The sequence below is a fragment of the Camelus ferus genome, chromosome 4, assembly GCF_009834535.1.
Source record: "Camelus ferus isolate YT-003-E chromosome 4, BCGSAC_Cfer_1.0, whole genome shotgun sequence".
Classification (NCBI taxonomy): Eukaryota; Metazoa; Chordata; class Mammalia; order Artiodactyla; family Camelidae; genus Camelus; species Camelus ferus.
The window spans coordinates 62,529,866-62,551,650 of NC_045699.1; the positions used below are offsets into that span (position 1 = coordinate 62,529,866).

The window sequence follows — 21,785 nt, forward strand, 5'->3', positions numbered from 1 at the left end:
ATTAATTTCACTTGCTTCTTTATACTTTTTGAATGTGGCTATTAGAAAATTTTAAATTACCTACGTGGCTCAAATTACATTCTGATTGGACAGCACTAGTCAATAAAAGTCAGTGAAGTCAGTAAGGGCTGTGAATGGGGCAGTGGTGGTGGGGCTAGAAGAGTTCAGAGGGCCCAGGTGGGTATGGAAGAATGTCAGTGAAGGCTTCTGGGCAGTGACGCCTAAATTGAGACCTGAAAAACAGTAAGGCAAAGGGGAGGAGGGAGGGCAACCCAGGCAGCCGGAACAGCAAGTGCACAGGCCCAGCAGGAAGAAAGAACAAGGCAGATCATTCAGGACAGTTTGGCAGCCAGCAGAGGGAAGGGCTTGGGGAGGAGATGGGAAGGGAGAGGGAGGACAGGAGGCTAGTGGAGTAGATGGGGCCAGGTGATAAAGGACCTTGGAAGCCACATTAAAGAATTTCATCCCAAGGGTGGTGAGGAACCAGGGAGGGTCTGAAGCACATAATAGATTAGTTACCAGGAATGTATGCAGCATCCAGGTCCTGCAAAGGCAGGGAGAGAAGGGAAGGGAGAATATCTGATGCTCTATTGACTTGCTACCCTGAGTCAGACCCTTTTGGACTCACCCATTTTACAGATGATGAAAACTGAGGCTCACACAGGGTGCGTGACTTGCCCAAGGTCATAGGATTGTTAAGTGGCAGAATTAGGACTGAATCCCAGCCAGATCTAGGTCTGAAACACCAAGTGCTTGGCCAGTTGGCACCGAGATGAGAAAAGCTGTCTGACAGAATAATAATGGACTTTACCCGAATGGCAATGAGAATCGCTAAACACATAAAGCAGCAGACTGTGAGGATCAAATTTACATTTTAAATCTTTCAGGCTGTAGTATAAAGGACCCGTGCCTGATAAATAGTAGGTGCTCAGTAAACAAAGTAACCATTTGTCCAGGTTTGCCCAAGATAGGACCTGTTTATGCCCACTGTCCAGACGTAAATATTAATTGTACCCATTTTAACTCTTAAAAGCATCCAGATTTGAGCAAAAAATAACATGTCACCCTTTCAATTAGATCTGTTGACTGAAAGAAGCAGACTGTCCCTAGCAGAGCTGGATAAACACCGCAGATTCTCAGTTAGGGATCTCCTCCAAGTCCTCTGCTACTCCCCAATCAGGTGCCCAGGACAATCAAAGGGCCCTATCACCGTAGCAGGCAGGGCTTTGTCAGGCCTTTCTACCAGGAGAGACCCCCGCCCCAGCAGTACTGTGGACTGCAACTGCCCCTTGGGAAACAGGTCCATTGGGAAGCCAGTCTCAGACATTATTCCCCAATTGGTATTGGTTGATAATGATGATGATGATCTGATGATGATGATGATGATGATGTTAACGGCAACACAGAACCATTTTTAAAGCACTGATTATGTGCCAGGCACTACACATGCCAAACAAATTGCTGGTTAGGTATCTTCTCTTTTAATCCTCACCCCAACTCTGCTTAGTGGATACTACTACTAGCCCCATTTTACAGATGGGAGAGCAGGTTAGGCCACTTTACCAAGGTCATACAGCTAGCTGGTTTAAAGGGCTGGATTTGAATCCAATTCTGCTCAACTCCTGCCAAGGTTCTTAACCACTGCACTCCATTGCCTGAGCTTTGCTGGCCACGATGTGACCCCATAAGCAACGTCTGGACAGACCAACTACGGTCCCCATAGAGAAAGCAAACTCCCCTCAAACAAGAATGAATCACCACGTACCCTCAAGGTCTCTGCCTCTCAACCAGAACCCAGTAATGGCACGCTCCAAAAGGCTCCCCATAACCAGTTCTTTCAGAGAACCCCTCACCTGTCCCCCGCCTCCTCTTCAAACTACGTCCCGAAATAACTACGTGTGATGCAGGTCCGGACCCCCAATAACCTACATTCAGTGGGCGGGTCCCCAAAGAGACTCCCCTCAGAAAACCCGTATCACACACTGCCCGTGTCAGGATACCTCAAACAGCCTCAAGAGCAAACCCCAAGTCCCAGAAGGAGCGAACCCCTATCAACGGAAACCCCGGCCCGGATCCCGCGAACCCCCAAAGTCCGGGCCGCACCTGCAGCCGCTGAGCGTCCCGGGGAGGGTGATGTCCTCTTCCAACGCCGAGTCCATCACGGACACAGAGGAGATGGTAGCGTTGGTGTCTGGCGGCGCCGCCAATGGTTTCCCCGCGCGATCGCGACCCGCCTGGCTCCCCAGGGCCCCGCCCCCTCCACCCCAGCTCTTGTTCGGACTCTAGCGGCGCCGCTGGAATTCAAACCGCAGCCGCCGCCATCTTCAACGGCGCTTCTTCCTACGGAAGCGAGGCGGGGTGACCGAGGCGCGCGCGGTGAAGCCGACCGGCCGGGTCCCGAGGCCGGGCAGGGAAGCGCGGGTGGGCGCCATCTTAACTAAGGGCAGAGCTTCCGCACTTGGGCCTGCAAGACTCAAGGAAAGCGAGAGATCGGCTGCCATTTTTAGTGAGGGCACTCAGGCCGAGGCCAGGACGGCGCCATCTTGGTTGAGGGCTGAAGCGGCCTTGGCCGTTAATTTAAGCGGGAGGTGAGAATCCAGCACCTTGGGGACCCGCAGAGTTACTAACCAGGTGTGTGCTTTTCTAGAATAATGACCCTGAAAGGGGTCCGCCTTGAGTTGATACTCAAATAATCGGGTGCTGGTTCGCTTTAGAAAAATCCTACAGGCAGGATCCCAACTCAAGCAGTAATTTGCACATTTAGTTTGAACCAAATAAGCTCATTTCTCAGAGTTTGGTGGTAAGGGACACTCCTCCAGTCTCTCGCCTAGTGACCTTTTATTACCTGTAGGGCTCAAATGCACCTAATCAGTAAACTGAGCCTCAGAGGGAGGAAAGACCCGCCCAAGGTCATGCACAGTAAGTCTGTCAACTGGAGCCAGGTCCTCAGTTCCCTGCGTAACCCTGGCGGCCTTTCTTAAACACATAGAAATCGCCAAACACCTAGGTAATTTTGGCAGAGGTTGGCCAGTGAAATCAGCCTCCCTCTCTTCATCTCGGAGTTACTACGTTCCTCTGCAGACTGTCAGGAGAGTCCTAAGTCCTGGAGGAAAGTAACTGAAAACATGGGTGAGTGGGTCGTTGGTGACTTTCCCTGTAATCACGTACTCGTCCTCCCTCAGCCTCAGTTTCCTCATTCTTTTCAAAAGAGGCCTTCTTTAATACTCTGGTCTACATCAAGCCCTGTGTTGTATTCTTAGCAATCTGTATTTTTCCTTTGTGGCACTTACCACATTTTGCAACTCCATACTTTCTTATGTGATTTTTTAGAATGCCTTCCTTTTGCACTAGACTGGAGGTTCCACAAGGTCACAGACTGTGTTCTGAATTGTTCACAGCTGTATCCCCAACACCTAGTACGGTGGCTGCCACCCACCCAGCAGGTGTTTAAAATGTATGTTGAGTGAATGATTCGACCAGTCTGGAAAATGGGGCTAATACCTACCCTGCAAGGTTTCTGTGACAATGTGGGGATGACCTAAGACACCTTTAGTAGCTCAGTCGATGGTAATCCCCTCTCTCCTTCTCTCTCTCTCTCTCTCTCTCTCTGTCTCTCTCTCTCTCTCTCTCTCTCTCACACACACACACACACACACACACACTTCTAGTGAAGGCTACAAATCACAAACCTATACCTCTTCCTCCCCCAGATCTTCAACCATTCCCAGAATCAGCAATAAAATAACAGCTAGAAAGAGAGAGGGCAGGAACCAGATGGCACAACAGAAAGGGGCAGTTCTTGAATCCCTGGTACCAAGAGTCCTTGCCAGTGCTAAGTTCAACCAGTGAGTGAGTGTGTCCAAAGGCAGGGAAGCTGGGGTGTCAGGACTCCCACCCTGGTTCTGCCACTGACTCTTGGTGGTCTTTGGAAGCCCGAGCCTCTTCTCTGGGCCTCAACATCTTCATCTGTGAGTAACAGCGTTGGCCTGGATGGATGTCTCAGGTTCTCACAGCTCTGGAGGAGATATCTTTGTGTTGATTCAAAGCTACTAACATACCACCAACTCTATTCTGATGAGGGAAGGTAAGTTACAAATCATCACTTCCCAAACAAAGGAACTGAATTTCCACCCAGCAGATGAAAGCTCTTGAGAAAGGACACGAGGAGGAGGATGTGCACGTTGTGAGCGTTTCTGATGTGACCCTTGTACCAGGTATGTCACAGGCACCACCACACCTAACCCTCAGGATAGGTGCTACTGTTATCCCCGTTTCACTTACGGATGAGAAGACTAAGGCTGAAAGAGCTAAAAATAACTTACTCCAGGTCTCCCTGCTGGTAAGTGGTCGAGCTGGGATTTGAGCCCAGGTCCCTCTGAACCTCAAAATGCTAATTGTTTCAGGAAGCCTGTCTTCTCTGTTTGTTTTTCTCCACTTTAGAATTCAGGGTTAAGAGATGAGGTCTACATTCAGACAACAGTATTTTGGAGACATGTTCACCAGACTCTGTTCCTTGGGCAACTGCTTCAGGGTGACCATGAGACGCATCTTAGTGTGGGCAATAAGACTGGGCGCCTGGATTCTGGCTCTGGAAAGTCCTGTGACCTGGGGTCCTTTGCCCTTCCTCCTCCTTGGTTTTCCCATGTATCAAGTGGGACATAGAATACTGAGCTCCCACGGTTGCATTAGATATGTTGGAAACTGCAGAAGAAAGCCTTTGAGCAGTTCTCCTTATGATTAATCCATTGCCCATTCAGCAGAGGACCATATTACCGGTTCCTGTGCTGAACCTTTTAGTGAACCTGGAAACCAAAAATAGAATCAATTGGACAAAAGATAGGCTATTTGGGAAGTTGTTTTTCCTGTTTGCATGGTCAGGGACGAAGCCCTTTGCCCCATCTCTGTCTCACCATGGCTTTTCTTTCTGCCAAGCCTGGAGGTGACGTCACTACCACCAGCTGTTTGGGCTGTCTGGCGCCATCTCCTTGACGACAGCCACCCAGCCACAAAGCTGGCATTATTATATCCTTGGGCAAGGTCATATCGGATGGCTGGGAGGAAGCTGCTTGCAACCAGATGTTTCTCATTGGGGTAAAACCCTCCTGAAGTTCGACACATGAGCCACCATTACTAACAGCAAGAATAACATTTTATAGCTTCAGTACATACACACTGCTACTTTGCACTATTTCGTGTCATCCTTACAACACTGTACAGTGCTTTGGGATGACTGCTCTGCTCTACAGGTTAGGAAACTAAGGCTCAGGAAGGGGAAGAGATTTGCCATAGGCCACACTTCTTCCTTCATTTCTCTCTCTATCTTCCTGTCCTTCTTTGCGTTTCATTTGGAAATAATTTCAGACTTATAAAAAGTTGCAAAAATAGTGCAAAAATTTCCCTGTATAACCTTCATCCAGCTTCCTAAAATATGAACATCTTATATAACCATAGCACAACTGTCACAACTAACAAATGATATCGAGACAATGTGATTTCCTACAGTGTGACTCCTTATTTACATTTGATCAGTTTTCCCATGAATGCCTTTCTTCTGGCCCAGGATCCATCCGGATTCCACACTGCATTTGGGTGTTATGTCTCCTCACTCTCCTCCAATCTGTGAAAGTTCCTCTCACCATGTCTTTCATGATGTTGATGCTTTATAAAAGTTCTTGCCAGTTACTTGATACTTTTCCTCAGTTTGGTTTCGTGTGGTACTTCCTCATGATTAAACTGAGGTTGTGCACTTTTGGCAAAAACACCACGAAAGTGATGCTCTGCCTTTCTCGGGGTATCAGGAGGCAGGTGATGTTATTAATATGCCTCATTAATTGGTGCTGTTAACTCTGATCTCTTGGCTAAGTGTTACCTGCCAAGATTCTCCATGGTAAAATTATTGTTTTTTTAATAATTAATAAGTACTTTGGGGGTGATATTTGAAACTATGTAAATAGCCTGCTTTTCATCAAACTTTCACCCCCTGATTTTAGCTTCCTTTGATAACTCTTACCCAAAGCAATGATCATAGTGCTATTTGCCAGTTGGTGATGTCCTGTTTTTATCGTTCCTTCTATCTTTATTAATTGGAATTCCACTGTAAGGAAAAACTTTCTCTTCTCTCCCATTTAGTCAGCTGTCTGTTTAAATCAGTATGGACTCATGGATATTTGCTTGATTTTGTGGGTTATAATCCATTACTATCATTATTTCTTTTGTGACTCAAATTATCCCAGATTTGGCCACACACCTTTGAATACATAGGTGCGTGCCAAGATTCAAACCCAGGTCTGTCTGGTCCCAAGGTCAGCAGCATTTCTGGCATGGCACCTGCCCCCTTGCTCGTGAGAACTCTTCCCAGCCAGCCCTCACCATCAGCAATCTTTGACCAACTCCCACCATCTTCCCCATATCATGCTAGGTCGCTAAGCGAGGGATGCCTTATAGGACCAACATCTGGCTCCAGGCTGTGCACACAGCAGGTGCTCAATGCCAGTTTGTCAAATTAACCCCAAGTCCTGACTTTTTCTCACAATGGAAAGAGGAATGAGAAATACTCCATATCAAAGGGACAGCATGTAGATTATTGGGCTCAAGAGGGTAGCACTTATCAGCATGGTGTGACCTTGGACCTGCCAATCCTACTGTCTTTTCTGTAAGCTCAGTGCATAAAACTAAAACTCTGAGGCTCCCTACTGCTCTGACATTCCTTGAATAACTGATATGAGCTACCGTGTATTGAGCTCTTTCTCTGTGCCAGGCACTGTGTTAAAACTTTACATTCAATCCTCGCAATAACCATATGAAACAGAGACTGATTATGCTCCAGTTTCACAGTTGACAAAACTGCGGCTTAGAGAGGAGAGGCATTTGCCTGGACATACAGCAGCTAAGTGGTGGAGCTGGGAGTTGAACCCAGATTTTACTTTAACACCCAGGCTTTTAGTCACTATGCCATTGCACCTTTCACTGAAATTACTGGAATCCCAAGCTGGTTAAAAAGCAGATAAGTAAGTACAAACAAATAAAAGTAAAACATCTTTAATACTTTGCTAGTATAAGAAAAATAAGAGTAAGATTCTAGGGGCAAAAAGAAGAAAAGAGATGAGTCATTCTGACTGAGAGGCTGGGGAAAGGTGCTTTACAAGCAAGAGCGATGCCCTGCAAAAGCAGGGTGGAAACCTGTATGTGCCAGAGGGGCACCAGCGCCTCCCTTTTTAAAGCCAGCAGAAATAAAATAAAACTGCTATTTGATGCAGCATCTATTACAAAGCCCATGTCACTCTCCTTGATGGTCTCTCGTAATTCAGGCAAGTTTGTTATCCTTTATGAATAAGGAAACTGAGGCTCAAGAGACATGAACTGCTTTTCCCAAAGTCACACAGTAAGCTAGTCACAGAGAAAGGAACTTGGACCCAGTTTTCTTATTCCCCAGAACTGAATTTTTTTTTTTTTTTTTGATAGTTACCCAAGACATAGGTACATCCCAAATCAAGATCTCCCTGCCCAAACTGATCATGCTTAGTACCACGGCCAGATCCCCATGCAGCTAAACCCAGAGGCTGGCTTTAAGAGTCAAAGCCTTCTGGGAAAAGATACTAAGAAGGGGAGAGCTTTCAAGCACCCTTCCCAGCTGCACATTTGAATATGTAAACAGCTACAGCTGTAGGCAAAGGATAATTGAACTAATCAATTGTCTGGACATTCTGCAGAGAAGAAGAATCTTGATGTCTTGATTGTGATTTGCAGGAGGAGATGGTAAACTTTGCTTCTCCCTTAAATGCAGTGAATTCCTACTGAGAGAGCAGGTCAGGACCTAGCAAAGGAGGACCACAAGCAGGTGGCTGCAACACCTGTTTCCTCAAAGGGATGAATGTAAAGGCCCTTTGCTTTCATGTATGCCTTCCTGTCTGTCTGGCAAGCCACCAGGCACACTGCACAGGTCGTGCCCTGTATGAGGACACCCAGCCAAAGGACAGGTGGAGGCTTGAAATGCAGTCCGTGCTCTGCTTGCCAGGCTGTGGGCTCTGCTCCCCAAGCTGGGTCTGTTTCAAAGAAGGGGCATTTTTTCTAACTCTCCCAAAGGAACTCTTTATGCTAGTGGTTCTAAGGGTCCTTTCCTTCCCTCTCTCTGCCTAATTCCCAGAGTTTCCCCAACCATAATTTAAGAGAATGTTCTGGGCCACAACCTATATGGCTGCCCCACCTCTGAACTTCCAGAACAGCCTGGTCTTGTCTCCTTTATGGCACTTACACAGCTCTGTAATTGTCCCTTAACTTGCCTGTCTCCTCTTTGAGGCTGGGCTTCTTGAGAGCAGGACTTTATAGTAAATCAATTTTATTGAGATATAATTTACATTCAGTAAAATGCGCCCAGTTTAAGTATACATTCTGGTGTATTTTGGCAAATGTGTATACCCACGTAACCACCACCACAGCCAGGATAACAGGACTGTGCTCTCCAGGAGAACTTTCTGGGATGATGGGAGTGTTCTAAATTAGCACCATCCAGTAGAGTAGCCACTAGCCACGTGAGGGCACTGAACCCTGGAAGTGTGGTTACGTAAACAAGGAACTTAAGTGTTTTAAATTTTTATCTTTTTTCTTTAAGTATAGTTGGTTTACAATATTGTGTTAGTTTCAGGTATACAACATAGTGATTCATTTTTGTTTTTTATGTTTTGCAGATTATATTCCATTATAGGTTATTATAAGATATTGAGTATAATGCCCTGTGCTCTACAGCAAATCCTTGTTGCTTATCTATTTTATGTATAGTCGTTTGAATCTGCTGACCCCATACTCCTAATTCATGCCCTCCACTTTTGATGACCATAAGTTTGTTTTGTATAAATCTTTCCGCTTTGTATATAGACTCATTTGTATTATTATTTAAATTCCACATGTAAGTGATATCATATAGTATTTGTAAAATTTTTATCTTAATTAAATTTAAATAGCCACATGAGGCTAGTGGCAACTGTATTAGCATTGACATAAAGCATTTCCATCACCCCCAGAAAGTTCCCTTGTGATCCACTCCCAGTCAATCTCCCTTCCATCTCAGGAAACTATGGTCTGTTTTATGTCATTAAAGATTTGCCCTTTCTAGAGTTTCATGTTCCTGGAATCTTTTGAAAACGGAGATTTTTAGTTCTGTATCCTAAGGTCTGTTATAGTGCCTGGCAGATAATAGGTATTTAATAAATGTTGGTGAGAGAATGAATTACAAATCTTAAATCAAAATTAATGATTTTATCCCACTCCTTTCTCCCCACCCAACAGAATACAAGAGTGAAAAGGCCCTTACAGAAAACATTTAACAAAATCTCTTGGCTGTACCGATGGAAATACTGAGACCCAGATGGGTTCTGTGACCTGCCCCATTCCACCCTGTAAATTTAAAATAGAGCATGGATTACAACCTAGATGTGCAGACTACAAGGCTTACACTCTCCTCATTCACAATATCCACTTCCCATCCATTTCCCATAGGCAAGCATAGCAGCTCTGTGAATCCCTGTGGTCCCACAGGAATGCCTCTAAGATGCCATGCTGCCTACTCCAGCCTCCTGTGGATGCCATCCTGGCCCCAGATCAACCACCAAAATACAGGAACAGCAGCAATTCAACTGAGAAAAGCACCTCGTTTCATTCCAAATCTACCTAAAACCTAGGGGTGGCCTTACTCCAATACTGGCCTGTGGGCTGGTTTTCTACTCAGAAAACAAGACACCTGGTACCACATATGACTTTCACTTAACCTCAGTGCGACCCTAGGAGGTCAGCAGCATTATTCCCTCTACAGGTAAGGACGGTAGGACTAAGAGCCGTCTGTTAACTTGCCCAAGGCGCTGCAGTTCCGGAGCCTGCTCTGGTTCCAACGAGCTCTGCTTCCAAAGCTGTTGCTCTTTGTCCTGCAACCTATGTGTTTCAGAACTCAGTTAAAGAGATTTTCTGTTGATGCTCCAGGCTGCATCCTTTCGTTAGTAACTGCTAAGGAATCTATGTTGCTGGTTGCTGGGAAACTCAGCTGAAGTAGGTGTCCATTGTTAATGTAGCCTGAGCCTAGCTTGGCTGATGTACTTTCACACCCTCTTGGTATACCAAACTGGCACCCTCATCCTTAATTTAGTGGTTTAATGATCTCTGTCTTTTAACACAAAAAAGGTGAGGTTCAGATCATAAGTAAATGAAGTTAATTCTTTACCTATAACCAATATCTTTTAACATTGCTACCTTTTCATTTCAACTGAAGGAAATTCAAAATGTAACTGTCTCGAAACTCTGATCCTTGCTCCGGAACATAAAGGCCTCTCCACTTGAGACAATTCCTTTGGGGATTAATGGCCCATTGGAGTCTATACAATTTGCTTAATTGCCCCCAAATTATTATCTCAGCTAAAACAGAATCTTAATAGACAACCATTAATGTCTTTATCTTTGTCTGGAAGAATCTCATCTCTCCATAAAAATAGTTTCTTCAAATGAAGCTGGATAATCCCCTAACCTAGGTGATTAAAGATAACAATGGCTCATTTAGAAAATGTTTTGGGGGAATTAAAAAGCTGAGCTCTAGGCTCTTGGTTCTGCAAGCTACTGAAAATAAAGGCAGGAAGGGAGGACACCAAAAGCATCCATATATCAGACTAAGTTTACTTCCTACCCCATCAGCACATGCCACAGTGTTTGAGGATGTGCAGTCCCGTCTGTGGGCGAGATCTCTCCCTGCACTGTAGCAATGAGCTTCGTCAGCACTGTTCCACTGAAGGAAACTTTGTGCTGTTTCTTCCCAGGGTCACTCAGAAACATCCCTATTTACAAGTGACTTAGTGCTGCCCAAAATCACAGTCTAGTTGGGTTTTGGTTTAGGCTTGCCTTACTTTAAAGCCTACAAACTGCAGTATACATCTACACCTGTACCAGATTTACTGGCGTAAATACTGCAGTACAGTAGAGTCCATCACTCATTCATTCCCTAACATTTATTGAGCTCTTTTTGGTACCAGGGCTGTACTTGGCAATAGCATTAAAAGGTGAAGACAGTCCCAGCCCCTAAATTGAACAGAAAACTTGATAATAGAGTATCATCATCATCATCTTCTCCATCATCATCATCATCATCATCATGTTTTTTAGCATGAATGGATGTTGGATTTTGTCAAATGCTTTTTCTGCACCTATTGAGATAATCATAAAGATTTTTTTTTTCAGTCTGTGAGTTTCATTGATTGATTTTCAAATATTATACCAACCTTGCATTTATGGAGTAAACCTCGGTTCTTTTTTATCTATTCCTATATTTAATTTGCTTAAGTTTTCTTTGAAATATTTGTATCTGTGTTCATCATGGATATCAGTCTGTAGTTTCTTATGATGTCTGTCTGGTTTTGGTAGCAGGGTAATGCTAGTTGAATAGAATGAATTGGGAAATACTGTCTCCTTTTTAATTTTCCTGGAAGAGTTTGTGTAGAATTGATCTTTCATTCAATGGAATTCACCAGTAAAGCTATCTAAACCTGGAGTTCTCTGTGGGAGGTTGTGAAATACAAATTCAATTTCTTTAATAGTTATAGGACTACTTAGGTTATCTATTTCTTTTTGAGTGAGCTTTGGTAATCTGTGTCTTTCAAGGAATCTGTATGTTTCACCTAAGTCATCAAATTTATTGGCATAAACTTCCCTTACTTTCCTTTCAATGTCTGTAGAACCTGTAGTGATATCCCCTCTCTTATTACCGATAGTGGTTTTCTGTGTCTTCTCTCTTTTTAAAACTTTCATGATCATTCTAGCTGGAAGTTTATCAATTTTATTGAATTTCCCAATCAACTTTCAGTTCCATTGACATTCTCTCTTGTTTTCTTTTATATATTTTTTTGCCCTTTATTCTTTCTTATCCTCTGCTTATTCTGGGTTTATTTTGCTCTTCCTTTTCTAGTTTAAGATAAAATCTTAGGTCATTGATTTGAGCTCTTTCCTCTTTTCTAATATGAACATTCAGTGCTCTGAATTTCCCTCTAAGCACTACTTCAGCTGCATCCCACAAATTTGTAATGTTGTGTTTCACTTTCAGTTCAAAATACTTTCTAATTATTTTCATTTCTTCTTTGGTCTATGTATTATTTATAAGCATATAGTTTTTAAATACCTCAGAATTTTCCAGATATATTTGTTACTAATTTTTAATTTAATTTAATTCTCTGACCAGAGAACAAATTTTGTATAATTTGATATTTTTAAGACTTTTTTTATGGCTCAGAGTATAGTCTGTCTTGGTAAATATTCCATGTGCAGCTGAAAGGAATGAATAGCCTGCTATTGTTGAGCGAGTGTTCTGTGTCAATTAGGTCAAGTTGGTGACAGTGTTGTTCAGGTGTTCTGTATCCTTCCTGCTTTTCTGTCTCCTTGTTCTATGTTACTGAGAGAAGGGTTGCGCTCTCCAACTATAACTGTGGGTTTGCCTATTTTTCCTTTCAGTACTATCAGTTTTTACTTCATGTGTTCTGAAGCTCTGTTATTAAGTGCATAAACATTCAGGATTGTTGTATCCTCCTGATGAATTTATTCTTTTATCATTATGAAATAAAAGATAGTGGATTTGCTTTGTTTCCTCAGTACAGATGTCACCAAGTTATGATATTTCCATCTAAACATTTTCTGTATGCATTTTTCAACAGAGTTGAAATCATGTTGTATCCACCAGTTTTCATCCTTTTAAAAAAATTTCCCCATGACATGTTACATATATATCAGAGTACGTGTGTATACACACAGTGTTTAAAAAGAACACAATGAAAACCCATATACACACACACTACTTAAAAAAGAGTATTACCAATACCTTTGAAGTCATCTGTGCATCCCACCTCCCTTCCAACTCATCTTTAGTTTTGTATTAATCATTCACTTGTTTTTCTCTACAGTTTTCCCACATATGTATTTTTAAGAGCAAAATAGTCCATCTCCTATTTTTGGCCATTACATAAAAGAAATTATATTGTATATATTCTATGACTTGCTTTTTTTGCTTGACATTATATTTCAAGATTTATACATATTGATGTATATAGCTGTAATCCATTTATCTTTGACTACTGTATAAAATTTTGTTCAGAATATATATGGATAGACCACAGTTTATCCATTCTTCTACTGACAGACAATTGGGATGTTTCAAATTATTTTGCTATAACAGTTGATGCTACAGTGAAGAATTTGAAATGCGGGTCCTGGTGTACATACATAAGAATTTCTTTAACTAAATACGAAAAGTAGAATTGCATGCACATTTTCAAAATATTCTATTTTTCACTTAACTTTGATTCTGTTCTTAATCTTTGTCCTTATTCTTAATGACCATTTGTTAATTCAACAGGTGTATGCACTAAGCCATGTCCATGTTGTTGAACATCTAGAGTTTGTCCCCTTTTTTTTTTAACTTTATACACAACTCTGGGGGGAAATTTTTTTTTTTTTTTTTTGCACAATAGTCCCTGCTTTTTTAGGTCATTTCCTTATGAGGGGTTCCCAGAAGTGGATTTCTTGAGTCAAGGCTGTACCAGTTTTCATTCATAACAGTGGGGGAGGAGGTTATTGCTGACATACACAAAGTAATTGGCATCAGAGTAGCTGTTCATTTGGGGGGGATCATAGGTCCTTTAGAGAATATGATTAAGAGTATGGACCTTTCCTCCAGAAACAAAAAAAACCCAAGTGTTTGCATTCACAAATAAGCATGTAATTTCAAGAGTTTCTCAGACCCTCTGAACCCCATATGCTGACATCACTATTAAATAAGGAATATTGTCTGACCCACTGAATATAGATATCTTATGATACTTCACCAAATAAGTTCACAGACCAAGTGCTGTATCTGTCAAATACCTTTTGTTTTAAACCACCATCTGTGAGTACTCACAATATGCCAGCACTGTGCCAGATACTAAAGACAGAAGGGTCAACGTTCCTGGCTTCGAGGAATGCAGAGTCTACTGGGGAAGACAAAAAATGACAAGTATTTATAATAAAATATGCACAATAAGAGAGGGCTTCACTAGGCAATGGGGGATACAAGTTAAGGATTGTTCAACCTTCTTTTATCAAGGGGTTGCAAAGAATGAATCAACATTCTCAAGGATGTTATAGACAGAAGCAGCACTACCAGCAAAGGGAGGAGACATCGTATAACCTGGCACGGGCAGGACACTATACCCGAGTCTGGGTTAGGTGGTTGGGTTAGAATGGTAGTGAACATAAGGGAGGGTTAAGACTCTTCCTTATTTGGGGCAGAGATTAAGGAAAAAAGTTATTGACATATGACTTTAGCAGCTGGTCTGACAACACAAGGGAAACCACAGAAGAGGACCTCCTCCCAAACACTTCCTTTATTACCCAAATCTACTTTTATTACATACAAAGGGAACGTTTTGCCTGTTTTTTCTGCAACTGTCTGAAGTCCGGTGTCCAATACACAAGTATTCTACTTGTTAATACGAACAAGCAACATTTTGAATTTAACATTGTCTTATGGCTCTTATTTTGTAAGTATTAGAAAGCCTGTACACTAATTATGACAATAATTTCTTCATAAAACTGCCTTGAAAAACTAACTTATAGGTAAAACTACTTTTTTTTAACATTCACTTAGAATGTTGTTTTTCAGCCTGTCAGTTAACACTCCTATCATCTCATGAAAAACATTCTGTTGTTTTGAATTTAGCTTAATTTTTTTCATATAACTAAGCACAATTGTTATTTTGAATTTACTGATTTAATTATGATGGAACATGTGGACTTTTAAAAAACTATGCCCATCTTGTATGCCTGTGGAAAATGAATACAACTAATTTTGATAAAGCAATCTGGTAAATGTCTTTACTTTGATAGATTTTTATCAAAAGTATGAATACAATACTATAAAAAGTAATGTTTTTGACAATATTTCCTCTTGCTGTGGTAAATTTGAATATATATTTACTTTCTCTTGAAATTTTGATTTGTTTAGTTAGTTGCTTATTGTTTCCTTAAGATAATACCTAATTCATATACATCCTAGAACTACATGTATAGAACCACATGTATAGTTTTTAAGGTGGGATTATAAATAAAACTTCTCTTGTGACTAGAAAGGAAAGGAAAAACAGGGTTTTAAAGTTTAAATATCAACCAACCGAAGTTGAATCAACCAACTGAAGTTAATAAAGCTCTCAGCACAAAGAAAGACCTGACTTATTTTTTCTTCTATGTCGAAGTACCCCTTGGATCTCCAGATGGCATCTTTTGAGCTTTGTTAAAAACAGAGGATCTTCAAGAGTACCTAAAAATAGTAAAAAGATGTATTCTCATTACAGGTTATCTAATAAACACACAGGACATGGTACCCTTCAGATTTATTCTAAAGAAAGGAAATTTTTTACATGCACGAAAGAAAATCCAAAAGGAGCAAGTTTTTTCTGTAACATTTTCATGGAAATCCCAATGGATCTCACAGGAGACATGTGAAAGCACAAACAAGAATACATATTACCATGTGCTTTTCTCTCAAGGTATTTTGTTTTGTTTTGTTTTGTTTCCAAAAGGGGGACTCTTCTTCATGTGGCATTTTTTTTCCCCTTAAATGGAAAACATTCTTTCAAGGGACTTCTGAAAACAGAAAGCATGGTCAATAAACAAAAGGTTCAAAGATTTTCATGAAGTGGTTGGAAAATAAGTGATCTGTGACATATATTAAAAGACTTCCAACAACTCTGACCACATAAAAAAATAAAACAACAAATCTACAATAGGTACAAATTATATACATTTATTTTTTAATAATTTTAAATAACACTCTTGTATAAATTCTTTCATATATTCAAATCATACACAAATTTAGAAATGCTTCATGAAGCCTAGTACAGCATATGTATGAGACATGTTTTTAAAATTTGTGTTAGAATTTTAGTGACATAAATACAAGTTTAATGTTTCAGAAACATCCCCAATTGCTCGGGCTGAAATTTAACGCATTACAGAGTGCTTGTGCCTAGCATTAAAACTTAGCTTGAAACCACTTAGTTCTCGGACTAACGGAGACCTGAAGCCCTGGGCTCACGTCCTAGGGCTGCTGTCACAGTTACTGCGTGTGCGTGAGTAAGTAAGAAAGGTTCCCAGTTGCCTTTGAAAAAGCATCATCCAACACTGACATTTTGATGATCCATAACCTTTTTAGTCCATTTGAGATTATCTGACTTGTTCAGATGAATCAGTGTGTTCTTCCTGCTTCTCCCCTTAGTTGCCATAGTCACTGGCTCGGGGTTGAAGAGAAAATCCGCATTAACTTTCCATTAGTCCCCTGTACACACCAAGCTCATGATAGCTCCCAAACTCCTATCAAGACGATCATAACGGGCCAAAGGTTCTCCATGGATGAGGCCAGAGAGGGTTTTCTTGCTCTAACAGGTTACATTGGGTTGCATTTTACTTCTCTGAACATTTTGTCAGAGATCCTTCCTTGAGATGTGTAAATTCAACTCCTTCCCACATACCTCAAAATAGAAGAACCAGGGAATGTTCATTATGAGTGGTGTTATGTTCACCATGTATCCTACAAAAAATACAGGACCAAGGTGAATGATCGAATGACCCAGTCCAAATTGAGGCTGTCAGGAGGAAGTCCTGTTAATTTAACTCTCCTGGCTCCAAAACAGCACAAGAAGGACTAAATGTCCTGAGGGCACTCAGCTGACCAAAATGAACTAGTGGGTCAGTGAGTATTGCTTTAATGGTCAATTTTCCTGGGAATATTGGGGCTAGAGAGTAGTCATAAAATTTGGCGCTTCTACAAACCCTCTCCCCCAAATTTCTCTCCTCCCATTCCATGTCTGCTCTGTTCTCCACTCTTAAAATTCAGGTATCCCTAAGAGTAACACATTAAGTCCATAGGACCTTAATATAAATGAGGTTTAGTTTTTATTACCAGTTTTTCTCTATAACTGGAGAAATTCCATTAGTAAGAGACCTCTGGGAGCTAGAGGGTAGAGGGAGGGAGGGGTAAGTCAGGGAGAATGGACATACTTAACAACACTACCTAGGGTACCTCACTGTCAGAAATGCAGAAGGGCTTACTAAAACGAATTATTGAAAATAAAAGTATCACTTAATAACAGTGTCTGTCATTCATCAATAAGATTCACACTAGTCTTATCTTATTTGAAAATAAATACATTTCTAATCCTTAGACAAAAATTCTTCCAGTATTAGTCTTTCTAAAGGATTTATGGGATCCTGGTGCTGAACGCCATAGTTCACGCGGATCATGCCTTCAGAGGAATGAATACTGCGCAATGCATTCCAGACTAGTTTCCTAGTCTGGTTTTGGTGGTAGATCACTCCATATTGAATTATATTTTAGAACAAAATTATTTCCACCCGCAGAAGTAGGGGACACTAAAGAATATTACTTAAAACAGATTTTAAGGCCTTAATTTTTTTCCATTGGGAAAAATTAAGAACAAGACCTAGGAGCTGTTCATAAGTCTTTAAAGGTAAACATTCTTTGTCATTGAATTTTTGCAATACCTTTTACGGTATGTGTCAAGGAATCTCTTCATGGCCAGAATCTGGACTATTTGACATTAGGCTCTTAGACCCCAACAAACTCCTTCTTTCTCCATTGGTTTAACTTCTGTTTCACAAACGTTTTTTCTCACCATCCTCACTCCCTGGCTGTGGGGGTGGGGATCTGGGAGAAAGGCAGGTATGTCACTTTACTCAACTCCTTGGAATTGTGCGTTGCACAAGTCTCACACGCACGTGTGGCAGCTGCTGAGGAAATCAGGTTTTCTTTCCCCACTTGGAAGGATTAGCTCACTTTAATGAAGCACAAACTGGTATTTTTATTCTCTTATCATCAATACTGGCTTCAGAGAGTAATTCCCCTGTGTTCTTTCCACAGAGTCTTTCATGGCTGTATGGCCCTGGATGGTACCTGGTACTTACAAAAATTAGAAACATTCACAGACGGGACTCTTCCTCCCAGCCTTCCTGTAACCACGGCTAGGCCATTTCTGCACCAGCATATAGCTGAAAGAACATGTGCTTCAGAGTTAGGAGTCCTGACTCCAAGCCTAATAATGATGCACTGTGTAGCCCTGAACGGACATTTGACCTCACTGATAAAATGGAGACAACAGTTACGTCCTCAGGGGCCTATAGTGAGGAATAAAGGACACACATATGGAAAGATGTATTGCAAACTGCAAAGGGCTATAGAAATATTAACTAATTTTAATATAACGTAACATAATGTAATCTCTACTTTCATGAGCAATGGCCAAAGATTCAGAGCACCTCAGGTTACTAGAAATAGATTATCTGCCTGTATGCTCCCCAGAGCATCATCTCCAAACCCTGAGAACAACTACAGAGGCAAGACCAAATTCCAGGTTTTCCTCTGGGGAAGTCAGGCAAAGTTACCCACTTGGATTTCCTAGGTCCAGTCTTTGCTCTTTTCTAACCACTTCACAGTTTGCTCTTCCTCCTAGTAAATATCTATATTTGACTTCTGGCTGCTTTTCCTGGCTTGCTTAATCCACAGTCTGTCAATATCACAATCAGATGAGAGAATGGTAGAGATGGCCTCTAGGAAAAAAACTGCATTGAAAAAGCAAGGACTAATTATACCCACTCAGCTACAGAGCTGCCCTGTAACCAGACAAGAAGACAGGAGAACTGTAGCACTGCAGAGGGATGGTACACACCTCATGGCATGTGAGTAATGGGCTATGTTCAAATGTAGGAGGTATTTTGAGGGGATGGAGAAATATAAATATTTCATAGGCATGATATTTCACAGGGGATCCCAAGTGATATGATGGCTTTTCTTTTGGAACTAAAATATTTCTAATTCCTTTGGAAGACTATTTTTACATTTAAAAAAAAGCATTTTTAATGAGAATATGTTCTGCATTAATCTATGTAAAATATATAGAGTGGCTAGTGTCTAATTAGATGAGCAGTTTGGAGAGTGCAGCCTGTGTCCCAGCTGAACAATGCCTGACTTCAAAATCTATTGCTTGAATCTATACTAAGTCAAAGAACATGTAACTACTTTTAGATTGAAAAAGGGAAAGAAAAATTAGAAACATTCATCCTCTTATAAATTTCAACAGTGTCCAAAGAGGGACTAAAAATGACTGATGCTCACCAGAGTCCCAGCTCTAGCAGTATTGCCATCTATTTTACAGTATTTTAACCCCATATTTTCTTTTTACAACACCATCGACTGCTGTACAAATAAATTCTAGATGATAAAATATGACATGATTTTTTTTTACAAATAGATACAAATACAATGTTGACCAGATATGCTACATTAATTATATACACCCTATTTCTCTAGAGGCATTTTAGACAATTTATCATTTACACAGAGACCCTCAGGAGGACCACCAGCTTCCTGCCCCCAGAGGTTGCCTTCCTCTCTCTACTATTAGAAGCTTATCCTGTGCTTTACTCCTATCGTTGAGCAAGAATTCTGGAAGGAAAAAGTCAAACCGTCCTCAAGATCTTCTTGGGACTTTTCTGCCCCAATCCTAGAGATAATCGAGATCGTTCATTGTGATACAGCCCAAACATCAGCGTTTCCTCAGTGATGTCTTTTAGTAAAATGAACATCATCCCTGACCGTCCTTTTAAAAAAATACGCTTCAGGAACGGAGATGAAGTCTTCTGGAAGTCCTTTCCCCCTCCTCACCCATCGTCCCGCTTCCGCTGGTTTGCTGAACACTTCCCCAGGAGTCTGCTTGGAGGTCAAAGTGGATTTGGGCCACACTATACGGTTCAGCCTTTCTACACTCCCTTGTGATTTGGTACAAAAATATACTTTACTTCAAGTCCTTATTGACAGTGACTGCTCGGATCTTCATGGGAAAACTAAGAGTAATAGGTTAAGTACGTTACAGATTTGTACCTGAATCAGATGCACTCTATGCCTTTGCTTTCTCATCTCGGCCACTCTAGCCGGGCTTTGTCTGGCCCAGGGGCTGATGCTGTCCCAGTGAGCACTGTGGTCCGACCCCTGGGGAGAACAGCTCCAGCTCCTCAGGCTTTATAGTTATGGATCGGTGTCGTCAGGGTCAGCTGCCCATTGGGAGCCACTTCATTGCCAGTCGTCTTCCAACAATCCTGACACATCTGCATTGGGAATGCTGTCATGGTAGCTGCTGAAACTGATGTTGTCTTCTTTCAGCTCGATGGTCCAAAAGGGGGCATTGAGCTTCCGGTTTTGGTACTCCCGGTACATATACACAGCCCCCACAAATCCCATCAGCAGCACCACCACAATGATGATGACTGTCAAAATGATGATGTTAAACTGGGTCCATGATACATCAGCTAAAGCTGACGTGCTGTTTTCAGCAGAGCTTACTGAAAAGATAGTCTGCAGGGTTGTAGGGGTAAAGGTACTATTTATAACAGGGGTGGACACGGATGTGGTCAAAGAGGCATTGGAAACCAAAATGGTAGAACCTTCAGGTGTTGGAACAATAACTTCTGAAAATAAAAACAGAGAATGAAATGTAAAAGACAAAATATCTAGTTATAAGAAACAATAAAAGAAATACACATGGGAGTGGAAATTGATATGGGATGTTGACATGATACTCTGCTTTAAGGTAATGCAAGTTAAAAATGACTTTCAGAGAACTACAGGGAAAAGAATCAGGGTCTAGAAAGCTAGATTATTACATCTATGGCTGTTGTCCAAAATGTACAATGTCTGTATTAAAATCTTTGGGAAAATTCTAATGTTGGAGTTTTCTATCCTTCTTTACTCTTGAATAGATTCCTGAAAAGGCAGTAAATATGTCACTAGTGACTTCTAAATCATTTGATTAAAAGTGACAGGGATAGATGACACTCATCTGAACTAAAATAAGTTCATCATTTCTGATGGCATTTCATAAAGGGGAAACTTTCTTCAAAGGAGGCAAAAACAAAATACGAAAAATTGTATCTCTAGCTACTTCTGAAAAACACAATGTAAGTGTCCAAAGTTGACATCGGCCAAGAAAGAAAACAGCCTTCCTTTAATTGCAAGTGTAGAGATTCTTCCTTTATGTAGATTATAGCTATTTTATAACTAAACTACTACACCTTGTACTCTTATTTATTTATTTGCTTACTTATTTTGCACATATTTTTAAAACTTGCATATATGTACTGTTCATTGTTTCTAAGAACAGTTGAGAGCTTATACTTTGTACTTCTAATGCAGCATAGCTCAGTGGAGATACCAAAAGCTTTGGAATCAAGTAGAACTGTGTGCCAATAAAAAAGTGAACCTTTTTAAAACTGAGGTTCCTCATCTATAAAATGGGAATAAAGAGATCTACTTTGCAGAGTTCTTGGGAAGGATTAAATGAGGTAATGTACTATATAACATTGTCACATTTAGTGTTTATGGTGCTTGGCACGTAGAAGGTACTCAATAAAACGATCACTATTATCGTTACAATTCATCGCCACAGTCAGCCACATCAATCTGTCCTAAAAAGAGGCATGTTTTACATTTCCCAATGATTAATAAGAAAAATCACCACAGTCGTGTCAGCTAAGTATGCACAAGGTATGCCTCTAGGGGGAGAGAGAATTGAGTGACAGGACCTCCAGGCCAGTGATGGGTCCAATTTGAGTTTTTCAGCCTTGATCACAACAGAATCAGATATAAAGAAAACGGCAGAAGGATAACACTTGCCACAGACCAAACTGTCTATCAGCCCACTATTCAGTGTCTGTTAGAATTT

General features: G+C 41.2%; 2 protein-coding genes across 7 annotated transcripts in view; both read right to left on the minus strand.

The window, feature by feature from the left end:
- The window catches only part of CDK5RAP2 (CDK5 regulatory subunit associated protein 2), a 167,414-nt gene extending 165,107 nt beyond the window's left edge, over positions 1–2,307 (minus strand). For 2 of the 6 annotated variants that reach the window (XM_032478309.1, XM_032478308.1), the window contains exon 1: positions 2,104–2,305. In XM_032478309.1, the coding sequence (XP_032334200.1) occupies positions 2,104–2,159 (56 nt within the window). In that variant the 5' untranslated portion in view covers positions 2,160–2,305. Of the gene's footprint in view, positions 1–2,103 lie in introns of all 6 variants that reach the window. The other 4 variants (XM_032478311.1, XM_032478310.1, XM_032478313.1 and 1 more) reach the window with 3 other exon arrangements.
- A 13,469-nt stretch (positions 2,308–15,776) lies between these two features.
- The window catches only part of MEGF9 (multiple EGF like domains 9), a 74,985-nt gene continuing 68,976 nt past the window's right edge, over positions 15,777–21,785 (minus strand). The window contains exon 6 of the mRNA XM_032478315.1: positions 15,777–20,532. Coding sequence (XP_032334206.1) covers positions 20,138–20,532 — 395 coding nt within the window. The 3' untranslated portion in view covers positions 15,777–20,137. The remainder of the gene's footprint in view (positions 20,533–21,785) is intronic.